At 34.3% G+C, this 21,437-nt stretch overlaps 1 protein-coding gene across 8 annotated transcripts in view; it reads left to right on the top strand.

The window, feature by feature from the left end:
• Nucleotides 1-8,772: 8,772 nt before the first annotated feature.
• The window catches only part of LOC149580025 (UDP-Glycosyltransferase superfamily protein), a 62,267-nt gene continuing 49,602 nt past the window's right edge, over nt 8,773-21,437 (top strand). The window contains exons 1-4 of one of the 8 annotated variants that reach the window (XM_089788469.1): nt 8,773-8,859; nt 10,464-10,617; nt 10,765-10,797; nt 11,159-11,192. In XM_089788469.1, coding sequence (XP_089644595.1) covers nt 10,525-10,617; nt 10,765-10,797; nt 11,159-11,192 — 160 coding nt within the window. In that variant the 5' untranslated portion in view covers nt 8,773-8,859; nt 10,464-10,524. Of the gene's footprint in view, nt 9,144-9,477; nt 9,582-9,808; nt 10,618-10,764; nt 10,798-11,158; nt 11,193-21,437 lie in introns of those variants that run through there. The other 7 variants (XM_089788476.1, XM_089788433.1, XM_089788462.1 and 4 more) reach the window with 7 other exon arrangements.

Genomic DNA, 21,437 nt, shown 5'->3' with positions numbered 1-21,437 from the left:
ATGAATTACGTTATCCAACGTATTCGGAGGGTACTCAACTCAGATACTTGTCCTAATTTTCAATTAGGACAAATGGCCTAAAGGGTTGGGATTTGGACTTGAGAATTTATCTCCCCTCTCTTATCATTGAGATGATGTGATAGGGTACGCTTATCTTGGCAATTCAGGGAAGTCGATACCCAGTACCTGCAACCTACATAAAAACCACGCATGTACAGGCACAATATATACTAAACTAAACAAGCAATGGCAGGAAGTGGTGCATCGTGTAGATCCCGACTAGCAGGTGACTACGACTCCCTTCCTTAACCACATCAGACGCGCCATACAAAAGCAAACACGCACACCATACACATGCAAGTATGGGGTAAGTATCCATAAGAAAACACATATAATAATAAATCATCTTACTAATCATCATTAATAACTGAAAGCAATGTAATAATCATCATCAATAATTGCGAACACTAAAAATAATCATCATACATACATGAAATGTAGAGTGTAAGTAATCTCATCACATAATAAACTGAATCCAGAGCACAATATCTGATAATCTCATAACAATGTTGCTAACCATCAACATAAAACTAGCTCTTAAAAGAGTTCAACAATGTTAGCAAAATGCGAACTAGGGGCAGGCACTATAGGAAGAGCTATAGAAAAATTGCCTTCAATCAATTGAATAATCCCAAAGAAAGCTCCCTTGAATCAGTCAAATAAGCCCAAAGAAAACTCCCTTGAACCTTTGTACCTCACCTCTTTAGTCAACACCTTCAAATTTTAGCAAGTTGTCATCTTGGAAATGCAACTTTTAAATTAAAGAGATAATTAATAGCATATCTCGAGGTAGAAAATGAAAAAAATGCATGTTGTGAAGCTTTAATGGATTTGGCATCTTACAATTGGCTCAATGAATACTTGTCTTTTCATTTGATTCATTCCTTACTTTATAACGATTAGGTGCATGTGAGAAGCCTCTTTTTATTACTTAAACTGCCTAACATGCATTTATTATCCATTACCTCACAATTTAATGATTGCCCTTAAAGATTAGCGTCATCTAAAATGTCACATTTTTCATGAGGTTCCACTACTTCGTGATACTCTATTACATGTTGCCTTGAGCTCTCTGCCACTTCATTTTATAATAGTACCATATCTAACAATCCATCTTGGAGAATGGGGTCCACCACCATTGGTATCTTGGAACATATTTGCATCGCTCGAACCTATTTGAACCATTTTGAACCATGTTCAAAGTGGTTCAATCAATTCAAAGGGGTTCGAAGGTTCAAAACCTTCGATGAGATTACTCAACATACTAAGGATATGAAACAAAAAAGAAACAACCTGACTCAAAGGGAAATTTTGACAATAACCAAAGATGAGGACTGACTGATTTGAAGGGTATTTTGACATTAGGAATTGGATGAGTGATTCCAAACCATGAGCTCGATCAAGCATATAAAAAAATTAAAAGGTGACTACTAATAGATTGGCTAACAGATATCAAGAACATAGTCAATAATGATGATACATAACAAATGCACATAAAAACAAACAATTTATTATATGAATATGTGGTAACTTGCATCCTCCCCTAAATAATTAAGAAAATGAAGTGTGCACACAAGAAAGAGTGGTCCAATGGACACATAAAGTCACATAGATGAAAGTAGTATAAAAGTCAACATCAATATTATTTCCCAGCATGGATTAGCATACACTTAAGGATACCATGTATCACCAAATAATTGTAGAGGACAATAGTAACAATGATATAGCTCAAAAGGATATGCACAAGATAATATATTGGAATATGGAAAACATCACTCAACAAATGATGTCTATATAATAGTTTTTAATTAATGTATCATTGGTACCTAATTATTAAGTATGTTACCTAATTTTGTGAAGAAAAATTAAATTAAATGAGATGATTAGAAGGATGAACAATGCAAACATTAAAGGAAGTAGACAAGTGAAAAATCCACCACGGATTGGAACATGCCATTTATACAAGGTGGTTCACTATTAGAATGGAAGGTTATTCTACATGATTAATTGCAATTTATAATTAAGAGGAATAATGAAAGCCTTAGAATGAAGGTAAGTAGTATTCTGAGTAGGAGAAATCCTTATGTAGAATCATAAATTGTAAGCATCTTTCCAATGTGTATAATTTATTCTTAGCTATCACTCATTTTGGTGTGTGCTAATTCCTTCATGCATAATCAACCTTCATTATGCACTTGATTAATAAATATTTTAATATTTTTCTTTTTTAAAATTTAATTTACAAGAGGTTCCCTTTTTTGGAGACACCCCTTTAAATTAAATCCACAGTAAGTTAATTAATTTGAATACAACCTCCTTTCTTATTAATGTCATCAAATCTCTACAAGGACCCCTTAATTATGGGCGTGTCTCATTTATCCTTGAAATCATTCACCTCATCTTGCATACATAGTCCCTAATTCAAGTTGAGTAGCCTTTTTGTATTTATTTCAAAACCAAGTCCAATATCTTGTGTACTTTTAGATTTTCCATTTTATAAATGGCCCCCTAATTTTATTTTCAACCCTTTTTCCCTAGAACAAGGTGCTTCACAAGGCACAAAGTGAAAAAGGTCACTTAAGACATCAAGAAGTTCCTTACTTCACTTAAATGTGGTCCAAATTTAATTTGGAGAAAACTCTTTCATTTTTAGCAAGATGTTCAAATCCTCATCAACCCTCTTCAAGTTTTGAGCCTTGAAATCTTTTGGAGAGGTATAAAAAAGAATACCTTTCTCATTTTTGCAATCCAATATCATCATGGTGATATATATTCAAAATAAAAAAATTATGTATCCAAGCAATCGAGCATCCATTCAAGTTCAAGCAAGTTTCAAGTATTCACTATGGAAAACTAAACAATCATTATGCAAGCATGTCTTCTATGATGTCCTTTTAGGTCCTTGTGGAATCATGCTATTGCATCAACAATTGTGATCTAATTTCAAGCACCATTGTATCATTTAAGATATAAGACACCATATCCTCTTAACAAAGCCTCTATTACTAACATCACACTATCCCTTTTATGCACTTTCAATTCAATTTAAAGGTTAATTTATAAATAGTAGCTTGGCCAAGGAAAACCCCTTTTCTCCAATAATTTTCCATTTTCTATGTGTAGGTGACAAGCAAAAAAGTTTTTGGATCAACTATAGGTGGATCTAATAAAAAATTACACGTGACAATATTTTTATATAATTTTATCAACCCCATACCCTCTAGGTCATCCCATTCCTACCATTTCAAACTGAAAATTGAATCAAGAGATACTTTTTGTTTTAAATTTCCAAAATTGGTATTGGAATTGAGTTCGACATCTATAATCTATCTGTATAGTAAATTTACCTCATTTTTTCTTGAGGAGAAAGTTGATTGTTGCAAAAGAGGAGGAAGATGATGAAAAGACAAAGTCTGATGAACCTAGCAAATTACAAATTGTAAATAAACTCCCTCCAATGACTGTGGATCAAGTATGTGCAAAATTGGTAGAATCAGAAAGTATTATGGGATTCAAAGAAATTCAGTATGATTCTTTGAATATTGATGATCACGTTAAGTTTGAAGGCACAATGATTGACATGATGATCAAGTTCAGGTGCACACCCTTGGAAGTAGGAACTAGATATCAAGTGGGTTTATAGAAAAGAGTGGATGTTAAGTGGAAATGAACATTGTCCACTAAAAAACAAATAAGAGAGACAACATTGGCACAAGTTATGCCAGATTTAGGGAAGACACACATGTCTATAGCCCTTAAAGATTTTGTTAAGAAGTTTATGTCGAGGGATAGGGCATATAAAGTTTTGAAAAACAAATCTCATGAAGTTGAGCAAGATAGCATTAAAGTATGGAAGGAAGCATTTGGAGTGCTTATTCCATCTATAGAGGTGAGGGAAGGTCGAGATGCTATTGAATTCGAAGATGAATATAAGCAAGGAATGGCCAAGCTAATAGAGGAGATTCAACAACTTGTCAAAAGGTGTGAACAGAAAGAGACCGTCACAATTGAAGATGACACTGACACCTGTCCGCCTAATCCAAATATACTAACAAAAGAGGAAATTCAAGGCTTAAAGAATGACTCAAGAAAATTTTGTACTAACCCAATTTTGTTATAGATAGTTGAATATCCAACACTTGAAGTCAAGTTTGATAATGTTAATGTCACATCAGTTGTAGAGGATACAATTGCCGAGAAACTTGGTAAGGCATTAAATGTATATACACCACCAACTTGTATGCAAATTTTGAAAAAGGAAGAAAATTTTGAGAAATATTTTTGCACTAAATCAAGAGAGGATGAAGTTACATAGAAAGAGCAAGAGGCTACTCAAGCTCTTATTCAACTATTGAGTGCAAAGGTTGTAGAACCAACAAATGGGACATCTATGCAATAGGTGATTTCTACACCAGTGCAATAGCCAAAGTTGAGATCAAGGGAAGAAGATGATGATGAAGAAATAAATGAGGACTCCCAAAAGCTTACAAAAGCACTAGAAATTCCGTAGTCCTCAAAAAGGGCCACAAAAGCATTAAGAGGAGTTCCAGATGAATTATTGGAAAAGTCTAGTTTGAGCAAAGATGCTATCACTACACCAAAACACACTAAAGAAAAGATGAATAAAGACAAAGGTCAATCATCTAAATACAATCCTCATAAAAAAAATTCCTCTTTCAATATTGTGCATAAAAATCCATTATATAGAAATGAAGAAAATAATATTTTTGTTAACTAAAATAAGGACCAAATAAATAGAGTTGGGAATAATTGGAGGAATAACAGTGTTAATAAGAATAAAAAAATCAAAATAATGTGAAGAGGTTCAAGTTTAATCAAAATAACCAACCGGCGAGAACCCCTATGACCATAGAATGCTACAAGCAGCTAGACTTCATAGGAATAATAGGGTATCCTAATCCTATATCCAATGATCTAAGGAATGTTATACCTAAATTCTCTGGGGAAGGAGACTAGTATGTAGAAATGCATGTCACTAATCTCAAAAGTATCATTGAGGAATTAGAAGAACATAATGAAGATGTATTCATGAAATTACTTGTTCAGTCCCTAATCAATGACACTGCAGAATGGTATAGAGGATTGTGTAAAAATTATATAACAAGTTGGCAGGATTTTGTAGACATGTTCCTTAATCAATTTGGAAATCATAATAACGCTTCTTGTTGATAATATATTTTTTAATTCCATCTTAATATGTTTGGAAGGTTCTTGTGAAGTTTTAAAGTCATTTGAGTCAAATATTATAAAAGTTGTAAAAACATAAAATGAGAAGTTGTATGGTCTAAGAGGAAGTTGAGTAGTTGTAACTTCTGCATAGAGGTTTTAAGGTTATAAAAACTAATGTATGGTCATTCCAAATCAAAATGAGAAGAAGGAGAACATTTTGGTACAAGTTTGTGCATTTATTTCTTGTTATTTTGATTGGTGCTAACAATTTTTATGTTGTTTCCAGGCCATTTATAGCCATTTACAGCCATTTATGGCCTACAAACCCTGTATAATTTATATATTTGGATAGTAGGATGAATTATCTTCCTTCTCTTTTTGGTTTGAGGAAGTTATGATAATTTTGGTGAAAGTTACTAATTTCATATTTGAGAACTCTTGCAATCAGTCATGTTGTAGCATTTGGTACAAACACATTTGGATGAGGTGGGGCCTCTAATTGGATTCATTAGAAATATATGTGATTAATATTTCATTTCCTTTTGGTTTAAGTCACTTTTACATAGATGTGTGAAAGTTATGGATCTTTTAGTGAAAATTGGGATTTCAATATCTTCAATGGAATTGCAGGAAAATATTTGTGCTCATGTAATGATTTATGAATTCAAAAATAGAATGACTTCCATATTTGGAAACTAGACTCATAATTATTTAATATGAAATGGGTTTTGTATCATTTGGTTTTGTTTTGTGAAAGATATTATATTCCCTTTGTAGGGTTACATGTATCCTTTCTAGTTTATGATAGTGAAAATGGGTTTCGATGCAAAGACCATAACATTTAAGTTAATTGTTGGATTGCACTCAGATTTGGATATGTGTTAATAGGCCTAGTTTGGAACAATATCACCAAAGGGTTTTAAAAGAAGATTATAGGAACACAAGTTATTACCAATGGAATTAGGAATAGAAATTAGACTGTGTGAATGGAGAAATATTGATAAACTTGTGTTGAAATATGTTTTGTTTTACCTCATGAGATGCCTCTAAATAATGAAATTATTGAATATATATTGAAGGGATCAACATGGATCCTACTAATTGGTTATTTTTTAGGATGCTCTGCATAAGAATATATGGGAGCAATTTAGGTGCGAGACTCCTAGTTTAATAACCCATCCTAGTTATTTCTCCTTTGCACCTATTTTCTTTCATTAAAACTTGAAAGCACATAAGCGGATGTAGAAATATGTCTAGAAGGGTCCTCATATACAAAAGTGTACTAGTAACACTGGGACCCTTTGAAGGTTGTAAGGGATTAGTAATAATAATAGTGAAACAAGATAACGGTGATGAATGAGTAATATTTGAGTGGGCGAAGGAAACAATGAGGCTAGAAGTAATGATGATGTAGAAGCATCCTTGGGTCATTGGAAATCTTGCATCACCTAAAAATATTTCCTTTTAGTTTATTTATTTACTGCTCATTTGGATAGTTTTCATGTTGTTTTAGTTTGCAATCGATCTAGTGGGCTTGTTCTCTTATACAATCTTTATGGCATGGTCTAAGCATCATGGATATTCTATGTCTAGATTCACATCTTGTTTTGATGTTTCCAGATGAAGTTATCTTAAGATTGGTGTGGCCCTTTAATGTCTTTCCTCTTCTAAAAGTCAAGGTGGTGGGTTGTAGCTTGCGATAAAGATTTATGATATGCAATGCATAATGGCACATTGTTCCATGTTGTTATACATTTGATCAACCCTCTTTTATGGTTCAATGACACAATGTATTCATTTGGGGTTGTTCTACGATTTGGGTCTTGACCTATTTATTTTATAATACATTTCCTTTATCTTGGAAATTAATGATAGAATAAGCTGACTTGGGGTTGTTGATCTTGTCTATAAGTAGGTTATTAGTTATTGATTGGGTAGTGCAAAAGTGTGGAAGAATGTTAGCTGATTAAGAGGTTAGAATAGATTTAGAGAAGCAATTGAGATAACTAATGTGTGTTTGTGGTCCATAATTTAAGGGATGATAATTTGTAAACTGGTTAATGAGGAGAGTGAATGTATCTAACTTGTTAGAAGTTATATATTGATAATGGTAATGTAATATCTATATTTAGAGGTCAACTTGATGATAATGCCACAACTTGGGTTTGGCATGAGCATGGTTAACATAGGGGCATCCTAAGAAAACATATTAGTTATAAATCGTTGGAGCCTCCGCTCAATTAATTTTATAATTCTAAATAATAAACAAGGGGCACATGCACCAAAGTTCCTACCTTATGTTTTTATGGTTGACTGAAGTAGCTTTTGGTTAAAATATAATGTATTTAATTTAATAAAAATAACAAATAACTATTAATGAAAAATATAATATTATAGTGCTAAACTATATTAAATTACAGAATATAGTTAGTATATTATTAAATTATATAATTGCAATGATATATATTAATTAAAGCTTTAAAAGAATATATAAATAAACATTATAGTATCATGCTAAATTAAAATTAGATGACATCCTAAAGAACATTTATCATACCAAAGATATTTACCAACTAATTATATATAAGATATAGATAAAACTATATAAATTTTTTTTATAAGAGTTAAATTGATTAATTTTAATTATTAAATTGTTTGATATATCTTGTTTAAGCGGTAAATTCATCCAATTCAAGAAGCTCTTATTCTTAAGCTTAAATTGCTTATTAATATGTGACTTTGTGTTTTGCATCCATTTGGCATCATTGTAAATTTGATATTAAATTTGAAACTAGCATGATCATGTACAAGACTGATAAATGGACTGTGGAAGGCAGAGAATTTTGAATTATAAATAAATTGATAAATGTTTGTAGATTTAAAAAAAAACTAATATTTATTATTATTATTTATTTAATTATGTCGTATATGAATAATACAAATAATGATTATGAACTAAATTTTTATCACTTAAATTCATATGAGTTCTTCTTCATAAACTATCCTAAATAATAAATATATTTAACTCTATATTTGATTAAAATATCTATATTTGAATGACATTTTACAAATTACAAATTATAAAAATAAACATCAACTAAAATTGATTGTCTTTTAAAAAAAAAAAGTTTATCCATTGCTACAAATGTGGAAAAAGATAAACTTGTAATTAATGCATATTAAATAATAGAGGTGGTAGAAAAATGATTTTTTTTTTAGTTTATCAACTTGTCACAAATGTGGAAAATATAAAGTTGCAATTAATGCATTCATTAATAGAGATGTTGATATGACTATTTGTATTTTTGTTAAGAAAATTAATTTTTTTCATTACTTTTTTATCATGAGCGAATACAATTTTAAAAAAGCTGTATTTTTCAATTCCAAAAAATCATACAAATTAATATAGCTTTTGCAAACATTAATATATCTATAAATTATACAGCTTTAGATTATGTTAACTAATATGAAACCTCATGATTCCATTAGTTTCCTCCAATAATAACTAACAAGTGAATTTTTCTAATAATAACTAGTGAATTTTTAACCTTTTCAAACTAGTAATGACGGTTTCCGAAATCTCAAATTTTACCTCCCTTGGCAGCGAAGGCACCTGCATTTGAATCTCACAGGATAAATTAAATTCACTCCGATTTATATGTTGATTATCTTTTTTTTTTCTTTGATCGGTATGTTGATCAGCTCGTTTGTTGCCTTGACGTAAATTCTATTTTATCTCTCTATTTCAGAATCTTCGACCTGAAATCAAAATGCCCACGAAGTTTGTTCAAAATTCATATTGAAGGCATACCCCTTGTCTTGTGAAAAGGGGTTATGCAGACGGACATTTTCTGTTATAAAACACTTGGGTCTGCATTTCGTTTCCGTTGCAGGTAGGAGGGTTTAACTTATAAAACAAAACAAAATAATCTGGCCATACATTTGAAAAGCATTTTTGCTCACAATTAATTTACATTCTCTTTTCTCCTTGGGTGCATAAAGGATTTATGAATTTTGTTGCGTTTCGAAGCTTAGTAACTACCTGGATCTGTCGAAAACAAGAAAACTGCATATTTGCGTTAAATTATATTGAAAGGGGAATTGCAAAATTAGCCAATTGGCTTGGAGATAAGTGCTGTTTTATATTGAAATGAAAATTGCCAAATCGGTTAATTAGGTTGGAGATCAATGTTCTTTTATTTAATTGGTGAGGCTAAGGGGCTAAAATGCACGCTCATGCTCGAAGACAATCCCCATAAGGAGAGACACATAAGCCGAATTTCACATGCTTTTACACCATTCTAGGAGGGATTATCCAACTCCTACAAGCGGTAACAGTCCTTTACCAAGTTTCAACGCCTTTGTAGAGTCTCACATCCCATTTTCAGTAATCGCCATTTTTTAATGAAACAATCAGAAATATAAACTTCACTTCATATTCGGAGCATAAAAAATATTCTCGCACGCAATAAAATCTATTGATCATTGGATTCATTTTGTTAGGCCTGATTGAAAATCACTTACTAATGGCTAACACTGTATCTTTGCAAATTTTCAGAACGTGGGGTAGATGGAATGATTTGCTACTAAACTGGACTGCCCCTTTAACCTTGTGTTGGTGCTCTAGGTGGTTCCATTTGAGCACAGTCTATTATAATCCATAAATGAGATCCTAGCTGATCGCTTGCCGAATGGTCATATATGAAATCCTCCTCAAAATTGGGAGACATTCACATTAAAGTTTTAAACCTGAGCGCAAACATGAATTGTTATTATTTCTGTGGAAAGAGGTTTTTTTAGTAACTACTGCCAAGGGTCGCCAAGATGCCAGTCCTCTTCTCTACAACTTATGCCTATGACTTAAGATGATATATTCCCCCTCTCCTTACCTTCTTTTTACATATTAGTAACTACCATTTTGGATTTGTGGCTATGCGGATTGTTTATAATGCAAGATATGTATGGTACACCATTGCTTTTGGATCTTTTATTTAGGTAATATCTCCCAGTTTCTCCTTTGCATCTCCTCGGTGAGTCTGTGATATTCTCGTGTTTGGAGAGAGTTGTAGCATTGAGAATTCTTTCATCACATCTTTGATCGGTTTACTTGCTCTCTTGTAATTTGCATTGGTAGAGCTAGCTCAACATGAAACTTGTAGTATTTAAATGATTAATACACTTCAATTTCTAATCTTGTTGCTGTCTGTTTCAAGGCAGAAAACATACAGGAAATCCATATATCCAAATAAAGCATTTGCTGTAATATCTAGTAAAATGGAAAAGAAGGGCAGAGCAGCTGTTGTTGTACTTGGTGACTTGGGACGTAGTCCTCGGATGCAATATCATGCTCTTTCTCTTGCACGGCAGGTCTGTGATCCTATATCTGCAAATAGTTATCGTCTGAACATTTTTTTTCTGAAACAATTCAGAAGCTTGTTCATATCAGTAGGAAGGTTGTTTAAATACATCAATTTTAAGTTACCATACATCATTGAATCTGTATCTCTATCGTAGTTCACTAATTGTGGTCAAGGGACTTCAGAGAAGGTATTATTATCATTAAATAGGACCCAAATCACCCTAAAGTAAACATTCCCATACTTAATGCTATTAAATATCCACAGTTATATATGGATGTTTTTGGATTTGGTTGTGTAGTTTTTTTTTCCATCAATTATTTAGATCACACTCCATGTTCCAGCATTGAGATACAGCTAACAAGAGAATAGAAATGAAAGAAACTCTACATGTTCAAATCTGAAAACATCCATATACACATTTTTGGTTCAAACTATGTATCTTCTATCTCATTAGCCATTGACTTATATCCAGAGTTCTTGAATCTGGAGTTGTCTATCGTTGACTTCAATGCTAATAATGATTCTAATCTAAAATTCTCACATTGCAGGCTTTTTTTGAGGTTGATATTGTTGCATATGCAGGTATGTATTTTTTAAGGGAAGGACTATCTTCATCAACTGTGTGGATTTTAAGAAAATTTGTTTCTTTCTCTTTATTTTGTTGAGCTTTTGTTTCTAAGATATGCTTTTTACATTTTGGAATTTTCCCTGTATATTGTTCATGTTGTGAAATGAATTTTTCATATCATGTAATGGAAGTCAGTATTTCCCATCTAAATGACATAAAATAGATCCAATTATTCTGGGAATAATCTAGCTAATCATGTTTCATTTGCTGTCAATAATCAATTGCCCTATATGTGATTTATATCATGGAAGAGTCATAATTATCGGATAATGAGTTTTCTTAGGAAGGTGAAAAATGTTGTTTACCATGGCAGTTTTAGTATTACTGGCAAATTTGTGATTTTTTGTATTATATATAAAATCATTATTATGTTGACAAATAGTGAAACGATATGATTGTTGTTAGATGCAGGTTTTTTTAGACGTTAATGAAATTTCAAAGACAAGTCTAGATCTAGCTGACTATTGAAGATTATAAAATATAGATGGGGGACTATCTTCATCAACTGTGTGGATTTTAAGAAAATTTGTTTCTTTCTCTTTATTTTGTTGAGCTTTGTTTCTAAGAATTTTTTTTTGCATTTTGGAATTTTCCCTGTATATTCTTCATGTTGTGGAATGAATTTTTCATATCATGTAATGGAAGTCAGTATTTCCCATCTAAATGACATAAAATAGATCCAATTATTCTGGGAATAATCTAGCTAATCATGTTTCATATGCTGTCAGTAATCAATTGCCCTATATGTGATTTATATCACGAAAGAGTCATAATTATCGGATAATGAGTTTTCTTAGAAAGGTGAAAAATGTTGTTTACCATAGCAGTTTTAGTATTACTGGCAAATTTGTGATTTTTTGTATTATATATAAAATCGTTATTATGTTGACAAATAGTGAAACGATGCGGTCATTGTTAGATGCAGGTTTTTTTAGACGTTAATGAAAATTCAAAGACACGCCTAGATCTAGCTGACTATTGAAGATTATAAAATATAGATGCAAACATATAGATAGGGAAGAATGCAAATATCAGCTGAAGTCCAATATTGATAACATTGAGAGCCTAATGTGAAATTCATTATCCAATGGAAGGAGAGAGCTACAATATATAGCTTCAAGATTCTAAATCCATTGAGGAGGAGTAAAATGCATAAAACCAAAAAACAAGGACTTGCTGTAACTAAGTTTCCAAATCTAAGATGATAAGAAAAAAAGCAGAATCCCATAAAAGAAGGAAATGACATGTACTCATTTACTCTATCCTACCTAAGTAATACAAAATAAACTGCTTAAGAAGTCCTGAAGGGTAAGATGCAATCAAATAATTATACCAACTTCCCCCCTTAATTGCACCTTAGAAGAAACATGAATATGAAATGAGTCTTGATAATTAGCCTTTGTCAGGTACCCATGTACAATTATAATGCCCTTTAGAAGTTGAGAAAGGAAAAGCTATAGGACAGTTCTGCCCCAAAGAGGACAGAGAGAATGTTGAATCCATTTCAAAGTTGCATTTGTACCTTGATGCTGTTTCTAAATATATCTGAAAAGGAATCCATAGGGTCAACTGCATGCACCATGAAGATTTGGAAACATTAATCATAAAGAATGACTTTCAATATGAGATGTGATCCAATGTGGATTAGATGCGAGATTCAATATCATATACTGCAGGCTCTCAATTTGAGATGTCAGCTGAAATGATTGCAGCAGGTGTGTTGAGTCATAAGCAAGATGTGGTAAACAGAGAAGTGGAGTATCCAGATGCAACTCATTTGAGCTTTCGTCAAGATGGAGATGGGAAGTTAATGTACGCCATTACCCTACACTCATGTCCCTTTATTATGTCATGTTGTGTAGAAACACTAGAATCATATGCATAAAACCTCTTAGGATGAAACTTTATTGTAGTTACATGATTACAAAATGCCCATGTATAAGCCCCCAAAAGATAAGTATATGATATGTTGACACTATATAAATTGATTACACTAAATACACCCCCCTCCCCAAAAAACATTCAATTGTGAGACCTCGCCAATAAACTTTAATGATAAAACTTTATATATAGTGCTATAATAGCTGTTGCTTGTGAAAACAACAGACTGGTCTCAATCTCAGTGTATTAAAAATACCCAAATATAGGCCACATGGCTGACTTGTAATTTTTGATATAAAATGTGATAGATCAGATTGCACTAATGAGAATTACACAAAATCTTATATATTTTTAAAAAAGTTGCGTAAAAAATTGATAACCTACAAACTTGAACAAAGTTTTGGAAGTACTTAAAATGAGAACTGCTTAACATCACTTGGTGAAAATCTGCAATTCCTGAAAATTTTAGGTGATAAAATCAATAACCGTTGGCACCAATGTGAATTTAATGTCCCTTATTACTGTAATCTGCCATAAAACCACAATTCCAACTAAAAATAAGAAATGTAATACGATCAAGAATTTAAGAGAATAAATTTACCAATAGAAAAGCCCTTTAATAAAATTAATCCTGGTTTATGACCAACAATCATGTTAGTCAACATTTTAAATGTAATCCATGAGACCAATGAGTTTCATAAGGGTTGGGAATCCAATAACATATAAATACATAAATAATCAATAAAATTAGCAATTATACAAAGCATATTCCACTTAGCAAACTGCAATTTCAAGGATAGTGTTGTGAAGTTTTCACACCATCGCCCCAAAACTTTTGGAGATCCCCTTTTTTTGGTTGCCTTAGCAATTTTTTCGGAATTGCCCAGAGGTTTCGAATTGGTAATTTTATACCTTGGACGCCTTCCGGTCACCCGTGCGAAAATTTTCCGGAACATGTAATTTTATCCTTAGGCCAAACAAAATTCAAAAACAACATTTTTTTGATAGTTAATATCTGGTAAAGGTAGATTTGCAAATTTTGGACTTAGATGGATTTTTGAAAATTTGAAATAATTGTATAAGCTTGAGCATTTTCAAAATGAATTTGTTAGATTTAGTCATTTTGGAGAATCTTGATATTTTTTTTGATGAAAAAGATTTTTTTTTTATAGTGAAATTGAAATTGGAAAATCGATTTTGACTGCTAGAAAAGGAATTTATTTTGTTTAAAAAATTAAAATTGTAATTGCAACATTGAAAGTGGACTAAATTGCAAAATCTCATTAATTTGATTGAAATTTTGCCTAGAAGATTTTAAAATGATAAAGGAATTTGGAGAATTGGAATTGAAAATTGATTTTAGCCCACTAGATTCGATTTTAATGATATTTTAATTGCCAAAGTGTTATTAAATGAAAATTTGAGATCTCCTAGGCTTACCTTGTTTTTATTTTGCAATTTTTGATAAAAATTAGCAATTACATGGGCCAATTTCACTATGGGCTAAGTAATTTTAATGTTGCATTTAAATCTGGACCATTAATTAAGGGGCTAATTTAATTTTGTTCTCTCTCCAGGCAGGTCGGCCCACTTGGAGAGGCAAAAAATGTGGTATAAGAGTGGCTTCCCCTCGTATTTCCTCATTTGTTTTTCCTCCTCCTTGGATGTGTGATTTTCCTCTAGAGATGAATTTCAAACTTGAGCGATTTTTGGGGCAGATTTTCTTTTTCTTGGCGGCATTTTTTCCTTCTTGCTTGGGCGAATTTTTGCCCTAGGGCAATTTTGGAGCAGATCTGATTTTTTTTCCAGCTTGGGCAATTTTTGTTGGGTCTAATTTCTCCATCTTTGGTAGCGATTTCTCCTTCCAAAATTGGGCAATTTTATTTGGTGAAGAGGCTATATGATTTAAAGTCTGATTTTTGGCAAGCGTGGGCAATTTCAAGGAAGTTGAAATTCTGATTTTTGCTAGTGCATCATTATTTGCAAGGAGGATTGAAATTTCTAAAATCTGATCAGAACTTGAAGAGGGCCTAGTTATTGGTAAAGGCAGATTAAAGGTAACTTCTATTCATTTTTAGAGGTGAAGATTGGTTTTAAAGACAGATTCTATTCCTTGTTCTTGCTTGGTTTGTTTCCCTTATTTTCTTCTTGCACTCATCATCCACCACTTCATCATTCTATTGATAGGCTGAAGTTGGGAGATATAAGTGTAGATTTTATGATAGGACACTTGGAGAGGCAGAAATAAGCTAGACTACCCTAGAATTGAAGTTGGGAGATGTAAGTGTTGTCCATCCTAAGGTAACGAAGAAGCAAAAATAAGTGGTAGTCCCGCACCTAGGTTGAAGTTTGGAGATTGATAAGTGTAGAGATAGGACTTGGAGAGGCAGAAATAAGCTAGATTCCATTGATAGAAAGAAGGTTGGAGGTTGTTAAGTGTAGTCCATATCATTTAGAATGAAGGGGCAGAAATGATTGTTTAGAATGGTAGATGTTAGTGCAAGCAAGAATCCAAAGAGAACGAATACCAAAAAAGACAAGGAAGACATGATGCCTAAGACCACCTTCTTCTCGAAGGTGAGGCGAATAAGTGATACCAATATCGGTACAGTGAACATGGTACAGTTGAAAGACAAATTGAAGGGAGGACAATCCCCCATGGCGAAGAAGATTTACAAAAATGGAATTGTACATGCGGCGACTTTCCCTCCTACCTTGCTTTGTCCGGAATTGGTAATAGAATGTGAATCCTGGTTTGATATTGTTACCAAGTCCATCATTTTTGATGAAGGGAAGAGAGTGCTAGCTAACATCGGCGGACAAGTGGTTGAATAAGTATTTAATATTTCCCAGTATAAAGGCATGACAATGGTAATGATGGATCAGGTGGCCAAGTTAGTTTAGGATAACTAGGAGGCTTACTTCATTCATCTAAAGAAGAATTGGTTACATGAGGGCAAGAAGGGAGTTACTAGGTTGTCAAAGCTCATCAGGTCTGATTTCAAAGTAGAGTATGACGATCTAATTGCGCTTCTCAACCGAATCATGGGCGTGGCTCAAAGTATGCAATTCGAGAATTGGATGTACTTCTTTATTGATGAAATTGAATATGGAAAGAGAAAATTTGATTGGGCTAGAATTATAAGTGAAAATTTAGAGTTGCAACTTAGGACAATGCAAAATCAAAAGCAATTCTATATGGGATCCTACCTTTTCTATTTGATTGCGAGACTATATGAAAATCCTGGACTTAAGGCCTTAGGAGTGATTGGCAATGAGCCGGGGCAATGTTTGGTGCATGAGTGCTATCTATAGCTTCATTTGCACAACACCAAAGATTATAAGATGTTTTATGACACCTTTGCCATGAAGACGGTAAGGATATTACAAGGGATACTTGCTAGAAGGCTCTCATTGGAAGCGAAAGCAAAAGTTAAGAAGTATGGGAGCTGGTTCATCCAAATTCCACAATTTACATACATTAGAGTGGCAGTAAGTACAATTTGTCCCAAGAGACTTCCAAGGTACCCCACCCGACAAGATGGTTTTGATGGAGTTAGCTAGGCAACTTGAGCATTATGACAAGATGGTGAAACTTAAAGGTGAGATAGGGATTACCTTCTCATTTGGAATAGGCAATGATACTTGCCCCAATCCTTTTGCCTCTGCAGCTACGGAGGAGTTAGAATGGTATCATCTAGGATGGTATAGAGCAAGATAGAGATTCGATCTTAATGGTCTTATCAAGGCATCTCACGAAAACAAATTCAAACATATTCCTACTATGGAAGATTTTTGGGCCAATGCACAGGATGACTTTCATGTGAGAAAGCTAGCTTTCTCAAGATTGTTAGTGAGCATGATGAGAACAATCAGATGGAGAGGCCTTGATATTCCCGATTAATTGGAAGATGATGAAAATGTGCTAAGAGAAGATTATGATATAGTGGATGGAATGGGGTTGGGATGATCATCAGGATCCTTCCTTTGAAGTAGTTACAAGGACAGTTGATCTACACATCGAGTCATGGTACAATGGGAAGTTAAGGCAATTACAAAGTCAGAAGGTACGCCTTACTTATGAGAAGATGAAATTAGAGGAAGGTCCAGCGGAGTTAGTCGGATAGAAAGGTGAAGGTAGTAGCCAACAAAAAAGAGTAGTTAAGAGCAAGAAGAGAGGTTTGGAGGTTGAGAAAAGTAAAGAACATTAGGAGCCTTTAGCGAAGAGGCAGAATGTGGCACCGTCAAGGGAGAGCATAATTGAGGCTAGAGGCCAAAAGGATAATACAAGTGGACAAGGGGCCACGGTAGAGGTGAGCTCTAATTTGGGATCAAGCGGTTATACCAACATTATCGAGTACTCTCCTCTCTCGGACAACCAACATGGAGATGATATGACAGTCACTAGTGAAGAAGAGGATAGGCCAATTGATATTGAGGAAATAAGCCAGTTGCTTAAGGCCATTGGTGATGCTTTGCTAGTCGAACCGAATCCAGATTTGGGGAGATGCACTGCACCGCTATGGTTAAGGCAAATGCTTATGCCAAGAGGCGAGGTGTTGACTAACCGAACAGTTGAAGATATTCAAGGGTCAGTGGAAAAGGAAGATAGTGAGAAACATAAACAAATTGCAAAAATGGCGGTAAAAGTAATTAGGAGTGATGATGAGGGTCACCGAAAAGTTCAAATTGCTATACCAAAGGGTTAGCAAGGTAGTAGATGAGATTGTAGCTTAGGAGTATGAGATAGTAGAGCATAACTTGGGAAGAATCACGGATGAAATGGAACGTGAGGAGATCCAGGAAGGCATGGTTTCAATTAGAGAAAGGTTGAGGAAGGGAAATGAGAGGATTGTAAAGTTGGAGGCCGAAAACAAGTATTGGAGAGATTGCCAACCTATCCAACAGTTGATCAGGCAACCCTTCCATAAGATAGCGGGAGCAACATAGAAGAGATATCAGCTCAACTGCACGAAGTCAAAGATTGGATCCATGATATAATTCAAGCTGGGCAAAATTTTTCGCCTTCCTTTATCTTGACATTCAGGTCATTGGTGGCTATTAGAGACAATTTCAGAACATTTGAAGGTGAGTGGAAGAATTTCCTTCCAGTCAAGAACTTAGCCATTCCCAGGCTACATGCATTTATTGAGCTACCAGAGAGATATTTGGAGAGAACCAAGTTGGTAGATGAAAGAGGAATGAATACAATAGAGTCTTGGTTTGTTGCCTTGACCATCAGATTGAGGATACTTGAAGAGATACGGAATGAGATTGCACAACACAGCCTAGGTGTTGACACTTCATTTTCAACCATGATAAGCAATGTTGGGCCTGCACTTGATTTTGAAGATATAAAGTAGGAGAACATTAATGAGACAGAATTGGGATCAAGATTGGATGTGTTGGGGAAGGTTGCCATCAAGAAGAAACATTTGGGCACCCTTGCCTCCCTCAATGCCTTTATCAGATATGCAAAAGAATATGAGAAGGATCATGAGAAGACATTGCAAGCAATGAGCAACATGATCATTTCAGCTGAGCTCAAGATGAAGCACACTCTTTGCCCTCCCATGAAGGAAGTCAATGACAGGCTAGCCAAGTATTGCCTTGGCTAAAAAGATGAAAGAAAAGGGTAGAATTATATTAGAAGATCATTTGATGTAGGCCCAAGTGGCAAATTCTCCTTTTTAGGTAGGATAGGTGTCTGATTTTGATTGGCTACCATTTTGGTGCCTTCTCATTGGTTGCTACTTTTCCTTTTTTCAATTGGTCCATTGATGAGGTGGCGTCTTCTCGTTGGCCGATGGGGTGGCAACCCTAATTAGGGTTCCTAGGATCCAATTTGGATCGTTGATTTTGCCTCTTAATCTCTAACATTGGTTGTAATTTTGGCCTCTATATAAGGCCATTTGCTCTCATTTGTAAAGGGTTGAAGAAAGTTGTTGCTTAAGATAATTCCAAAATTGCTTCTCTTTATCATTGTTGTGATTTGCATGGTGATTAAGAACACTTGGTGTTATTGCATGGTTTCTACTTCCAATAGTTAGATTTAAATTTCATTGAAGTTGTTAAAGTAGATCTCATTTCAAGAAAGTTGTTAAGAGTAAGAGTAGATGGAAAGTTGCATGGTGATATTAGTGGATGTTTGATAGGGATCTATAAACTAAGCCACTAGCATCCTAGTGGCTTGTTAGGAAGCCTTGCGTGGTAATCTAGTCTTTTTCCCTTGAATCATTGCATCTATGGAGGTAGAGCCGCTGGTAAACTTTCATTAGATTCGATCCCCGTCCATTTGCTAATCTTTCCATTCATAGGAGTAGGAGTAAAACAACAAGTAGTTGAGCAGTTGGATTTCGTTCTAAGAAAGTTAGGAAGGCATAAGTCATTTGAACACACACCCTCCATCATCATCACCATCAACATCGTTTAGCGCTCATATACTTTACAAAGCCCGACATCATCACCATCACACCAAAAGTCCAAGTTATCCTCTAATGAACAACGTAAGGCTGCCTATGTGATTAACCAACAAATCACATTAATATAACTGAGTTAGTATCCACAGTTGTAAGGAACATTGGAGTTTTTCTCATGTCTTAATGAGTATTTACTTTTCAAGAGAGGGATTGAGTGTTTGACATTCCATGTCAAGTATTCAATTGCTATATGTTGTGGTACAAAACTGACATCAACAGATAGTTATCCTTGTATTGCGAGAGCATGGGTGGAAAATGGTCCACTCCATCCCTCATTCCACCTTGGAGGCATTCCATCCTCCTTGATCAAGCCTAAGATCACCAATCAGCTTCCTAGTCCATTAGGCTAAACCACATGCTTGATAAGAGTATGGAGACTGCCTTCCTCACCAAGCTCGGGAACACGTATATGCCTCCCGATCCACAAGTGCTTCATCTTAGGGTGGTGTGCTTGATGAAGGATAGGATAGAACTTTAACTCTCATGAACTTGAAAGGTTGATTGACTTTCCTATTTTGCAACCATTTTTATCCGATTCAAATTAGACTAACTATATGAATATGTCGTCACATTTTTATCAAATAGAAATAGAATTAATTTTACTTAAATAAAAAACAATGCAATTACTTACAATTACCTTAATAGAATACCAGAAAGGAATATATATTGCAGTCCTAAATTCATATCACACTTTCACATAATATTATTGAATCCAAGGTCAATACAATGAATTGGTGCCCTACTTTTATTTTCTATTTTCTAATTTCAAATAGATGCTTTTAATCTTGATTTGATTATTTCCGATCTCCTATTTCTCGTTCAATTAATCCTTCAAAATTTGTCTCCTTCAATATATACCATAGTTCCACAAAGCTTTCTGATAGGGGGATGTAAGGATGGGTTTCGAGTATGGGGGGACAAAGGGCCAAAGTTTCTGGATGGTGGGGGGAGGGGTGCATTGCTTGACAAATTTAGGCGATTTGATATCTTCAAGGCAAAATCTATGATATAACATCTTTGTGAATGCCCCTTGAAAGGAAAACTAGTTTTTTCAAAGCTAAAGGTTGCAATTATTTTGTAATGGCATCTATCATATAGCAATCAATCCAATGGCATCTCTATTAGAGGTGAAAAAGGTGGTGGTGTCGTGGGGGGATGTTTTTGCGAAGTCTCCAAGTCTCAGAAATGTCCCCGTACAGGGGATGTGAGGTTTTTTTAGTTTTAATTTGTAGAAGCAAGGTATGCAGTATGGGGAGAAGCAAGGGTAGCCTTGTAGGGGAGTATGGGCCATAGAATAGCAGGGAACATGGCATCGACCTCCACAAAATGGTAGGGGCCCTTCAAACAAGCCAGGGTGAGAGCCCTTTAGAATAGGTTAGGGGTTTCGAGTCCCACTATTAGTTGGGCATCTAGTTGCAAGTTTCAATTTTGGTGATGCAACAATGATGGTGATGCCATGCCATATATATGTCACATGGTCCATGATGGTGGTGTAATCACGAGCGCATGACCTTGACCCATCGGGGATTAGTTAGTTGTTTCCAACTCGTAATGAAGCTAGGGTGAGCAACCAACTATCCTCTAATATCTAGCTACCTCTCTAAACACAATGCCTTGAGTATTGATGACGGTGACCACATCTGTTGGCATGTGATGTGTGGACATAGAATCAGGTCCTTGTGAATAGGCAAAGCTAGTTGTTCTTGTTCTACGATGATAGGGACGATCACTCCCTTACTGATTGGGATCACTTCAACTTTGTTATAGGTAGAAGAAGTTGCTATGGAAAAACCCTTTGTATAGTCAAAATGGTGGATTGAGGATTCCATGGAGAGTTTC

This window comes from Cupressus sempervirens, chromosome 1 (assembly GCF_028749045.1).
Source record: "Cupressus sempervirens isolate cs-2001-9-10 chromosome 1, ASM2874904v1, whole genome shotgun sequence".
NCBI lineage: Eukaryota > Viridiplantae > Streptophyta > Pinopsida > Cupressales > Cupressaceae > Cupressus > Cupressus sempervirens.
The sequence above is the reverse complement of the archived record's forward strand: the minus strand, read 5'-3'. Positions and strand labels throughout refer to the sequence as shown.